At 42.8% G+C, this 4,934-nt stretch overlaps 1 protein-coding gene across 1 annotated transcript; it reads left to right on the top strand.

Annotated features, from left to right (window-relative positions):
• LOC308134913 (neuronal acetylcholine receptor subunit alpha-9-II) lies at positions 1-4,934 on the top strand (the record flags this gene model as incomplete). Its single annotated transcript, XM_080502761.1, has 6 exons — positions 1-40; positions 502-647; positions 2,285-2,439; positions 2,867-3,047; positions 3,249-3,600; positions 4,156-4,934. 6 exons carry the CDS (start codon positions 1-3, stop codon positions 4,932-4,934), a joined length of 1,653 nt encoding a protein of 550 aa, XP_080358887.1.

Raw genomic sequence — 4,934 nt, 5'->3', positions numbered from 1 at the left:
ATGATCCCTATAATCTGTTTAGTGATACTTCTTCCTGAAGGTGAGTCACAGTGGAGCTCCTCCACACATTGCTGACAGAAAAACCTTCTATGTCGAGTTCACAGTAAGCTCGGTTGTTTGTGCATTATTTCGCACTTCTGAAGGAGAGAGAAGTGTTGCAGATGCCGAATTTGGCAAAAATCGTTCAAACAATTCGGTTTGCCATGAAAATAAACACATTTGTTTGTTCTTGTATGCTCAGGCTTCATTGAGAGGTTTAAATCTACTTTAAAAACGATTTATTCCACACTTTAGTAGACACCTTTGAAATGTATTTCTTTTGTAGTTTCCTCTATTGGCCTTATTGCCATTTGACATCAAAGTGCATTGCATCAGTGATAATCACACTACAAAGCGCATTTATGCATTGTCTCAATATGTCAGACATGTGGCTACCTATAATTGTATTTTTAACATGTACTTCTGCTGTATCAATACAGATGACTGTGTTTCCTCCTTCAGTGGTTCTCTCGGCTCAGGGTCACTATGCTCACAAACTGCTGAACGACCTGATGGAGAATTACTCCAGCGCTCTGAGGCCTGTGGAAGACACAGACAGAGCCTTGAACGTCACCTTACAGATCACCCTCTCTCAGATCAAAGACATGGTGGGTACTAAACAACAGGCGGGTTTCGTTTGCAGCAGATAGCAACTGCATATTGCGGTCACAGTGACCACTATCTATGCATTTATCTGTCCTTCTATTTACCTACTTTAACAGTTTTGCTCATGTATGACATGTGAACCTTCAACTGTATACAGACCAGGCCAGCTGTTACTTAGCTGGTTCAGGTTCCCATTCAGGTTCAGCGTCGTGCCACTCCATGAATTAGCACTTTCATTATGAACCTATGTGTTTTCTTCTACTTCGTCCAATTTCTCTGTGGAACAGATTCGGGATGTCACCTGTTTGCACGCCTGCCATGTTTGAGGTGACATGTGGGAGTGCCTGTCAAAAAAAAAAAAAAAAAAAAAAAGACTGTTGGAGTGTCCTATTACCCAAAGCTGCTATGTGCTCCCCAAAGCGCCCTCAACCTGCTGTCACTGTGCTCTTCCACCTGATATTGACAGACAGGTCTGGATTTCAGTGGTTCTGAGGTGTACCTGTCCATGCAGCGTTGATGAGCAGCAAATGAAACGAGGAGGAGGTGGAAGGATCTCTCTTGGAGGCACCATACTGAGGGGCTGTTGTGCATAGATAGGCATGCAGTCTCCAGAACCTTCGCTGGATATCACTGGGCAAATTACACACTTTGCATTTATATTTTTAACTGAAAACAAGTGACGATATCCCTCACAGCAAACAGACTTTAAATAATGGAGTCTTTCCTCAAATGTTAATGGAATGTCAATCTTTTTTTAATTTTATTAACAGAAAGTAGAAAACTGAATGTCGTATAGGGTCACAGCTTCATTAACTTCTCATAGGCTTGGACTGACTTTGTATGGCATCGGAGGTGAGAATGCTAACCACTTCCTTTGGGCTGGAGGTAAAAGAAAACAGGAAATATTCTAAAAGATAAAAGTTTGCAATTTCCCCAGGTCTAATGTTTCATTAGCTGGTTTGAAAAAATTTTTTTTTAAAGAGTTTAAGATAAACTGCATGTCTGCATTTGCAGAGTCGTCAAATCCCACCTCACTGCAGGGAGGTTTCGCTGACATGACTGATGGCACAGTGGCGGCTCCACTGTGCCACACCGATAACACAGAAAACAGAATAATCATCAGTAGAAAATCCTTCTGACGCCTCATCACAAGATTTACATCTCTCCATTTGAAAAGCGACTTTTGAAACTGTAACTTTCAGTAAATTAAAACCATTTATTTTGTATTCACAAATTGTTCATTTGCTAAGACAAATCAGTAGCATTGAATGAAAATAACTTCAGTAAAGCCGTTAAATATAGACTTTGGATCACAGCCTGTGGTACAATAAACACTAGAGAGATGCTGTAAAAAAAAAAAAAAGAATTTAATTTATATTAAAATAAAATCTCATTCTCATTAAAGAGATAAGTAAGAAACGTAAATCCAAATGGTCGCTTGCTTTTATGACAAAACTGTCACTTGCAGACTGCTGCAGCGTCCCTCACAAATCTGCTGGTCTGTGAGGAGTTATGAAACATGTCGTATGTGTCAGACACCTGAGGAATGTATGAGCAACACTAAAAGTATTTAAAAATGTTAATATCTACCATAGAAAATTTACTAAGTGTGTGTGTGTGTGTGTGTGTGTGTGTGCAGGATGAAAGGAACCAGGTGCTGATCGCCTACCTTTGGATCAGGCAGACGTGGAACGACGCCTACCTGAAGTGGAACAAAGAAGACTACGACGGGCTGGAGGTCATTCACATCCCCAGCAGCCTGGTGTGGAGGCCTGACCTCGTCCTCTATAACAAGTATGCACGTACGTTACTTACACAAATCCAGTGTTTCCTGGGGTTTTGAGCAAACGATCACGTCGTTACCGAGACACCTTGGGGTTTAATTCTTGTCAGAATAGCAGCGAGATCTTAAACTGCTTCGGGAAAGGAGCAGCATATTGTGACAACATATCAAAATCTAACCATACTTTTATGATGATAATCTACTTCAGCTCATTTACTGAAACTGAACTTTTCCAAAGTTTTGTACTTAACCAAATTGGAACATTTATGAGACGTTTTTGGAATAGTGTATATTGGTGACCAGCCCTGGCGTATCCTGCCTTCGCCCTTTCTCACCTCCAGCACCTCTGTAGCAGCAGAAATGACCAAACTCATCTTCATTAAACCAAATGATGCATGTAACTGGGTCATTTATCTAAATTGGATTTTTATTCTTTAGAGCCGATGACGATTTCTCAGGTCCAATGGACACTAACGTGAGACTGCGCTACAATGGAGAGATACAATGGGACGCTCCGGCCATCACCAAGAGCTCCTGTGTTGTGGACGTCTCCTACTTTCCCTTTGACAGCCAGGAGTGTAACCTCACCTTCGGATCCTGGACATATAATGGCAACCAGGTATAAACACATTAGTGACTGCACACAATTTGCAACAAAGATGTTTATTCATCTCTTAAGAATCATGTGTGTGTCGCCTCAATGTATTACCTCAGCTCCAGCTGCACGAGTCGTGTCACAAATAGTGACCACAGGCCAAACCTGGCCTTCTAACAAATCTGTTCACGTCTGACTCCTCCTGCCCCCTTACCCTCAATCCAGGTTGACATCATTATGGGCATGGACAGCGGTGACCTGTCAGACTTTGTGGAAAACGTGGAGTGGGAGTGCCACGGGATGCCCGCTACCAAGAATGTCATAATGTATGGCTGTTGCTCTGATCCGTACCCAGACATCACCTACACTGTTCTCCTGCAGCGCCGCTCCTCCTTTTACATCTTCAACCTCCTCCTTCCTTGCTTTCTCATCTCCTTCTTGGCTCCTTTGGGTTTCTACCTGCCTGCAGACTCCGGGGAGAAGGTTTCTCTCGGAGTGACAGTTCTTCTGGCTCTCACTGTGTTCCAGTTAATGGTGGCCGAGAGCATGCCCCCCTCAGAGAGTGTACCCCTCATAGGTAAGAGGAGATTTATTCAGAACAGTGCCAGATATTTAATAATATAATATAGTTGTAGCCTCTTTCAGATTCTTTTTTAATGTCTTGCATTGTCACCAGCTGTAAAATCCCTACTCATTATTACTCATGGTTACATACAATATAATGTAGTGATCTGATGACCCCTTTTATTGACATTTACTGGTTTTAATTAAATCTCCCCCTCAGGATTAATTGTCATAGTGTTGATGTCTTTTCATTTTCTATATAGGTTATTAAGGTCGAGTGACAATTAAAAATATTTATCTAATAAGCTCATCAAAATGTCATACTGGGGGTCAAGTCACCAATAAATTATACACATATATGTGTGTCCGAATGCTAATGATATTTCCATTATCCTCAGCTAGTAATTGCCACATATTAGGACACTTAATGGTATTATGCAGGTCAGAGCAGCATTGAACCTCCTTGAGAGAACGTAGACAATGCTTAACAATGATTTTATATATATATATCATATTGATGACAAAAAAAAAACAACTAACTTCTATATTGTCCTTTTTGTTCTTATAGGGAAATACTATATTGCCACTATGACCATGGTCACGGCCTCGACAAGTCTCACCATCTTCATCATGAACATTCACTTCTGTGGCGCAGAGGCCAAACCAGTCCCTCACTGGGCCAAAGTCCTCATCATCGACTACATGTCCAAGATTTTCTTTGTTTATGAGGTGGGAGAGAACTGTGCCTCTGCCTCCTCTTCATCTTCGCAGTCCGCGCAGGACGAAGCACGCCACCAGCAAATCAACAACCACATAAATTCTAATGGTAAACCCGGGAGCCACAGTGGCCGAGAGGACAGGCCGGGCCACAGATTCCCCAGGCCTCCAACGCCCAGACTGCCACAACATCCCAGAGTCAAAGTCCAGCACCACATCACTCGGGAAGAGAACAGCCACCTTTCAGGTTTTGCGCCTGTAAGATACGAGAGCTCTAATGGCAGAATACTAACAAGCGACTATTGTAAAGAAGACCAGAAGGTGCCGTGTTGCGTCGAAGACCAGAAGCCGCCCTGCTGCCCCGAAGATAAAAAACCTCCGCCTCACAGTCCTACAGTGACCTTTGGCCCCTGTGTGTTCTGCAGCTATGGCAGCGGTATTCCTGGTGTGGACACTAAGCTGGTGCACAATGTCGAGTATATTGCCAACTGTTTTCGAGAGCAGAGGGCCACATGTGCCAAGGGGGCCGAGTGGAAGAAGATAGCGAAGGTGATGGACCGATTTTTCATGTGGATTTTCTTTGTCATGGTTTTTCTCATGAGCATCCTCATCATTGGCAAGGCACCGTGA

Source organism: Blennius ocellaris (assembly GCF_963422515.1).
Source record: "Blennius ocellaris genome assembly, chromosome: 9".
NCBI lineage: Eukaryota > Metazoa > Chordata > Actinopteri > Blenniiformes > Blenniidae > Blennius > Blennius ocellaris.
This window is presented reverse-complemented; position numbering and strand designations above follow the sequence as displayed.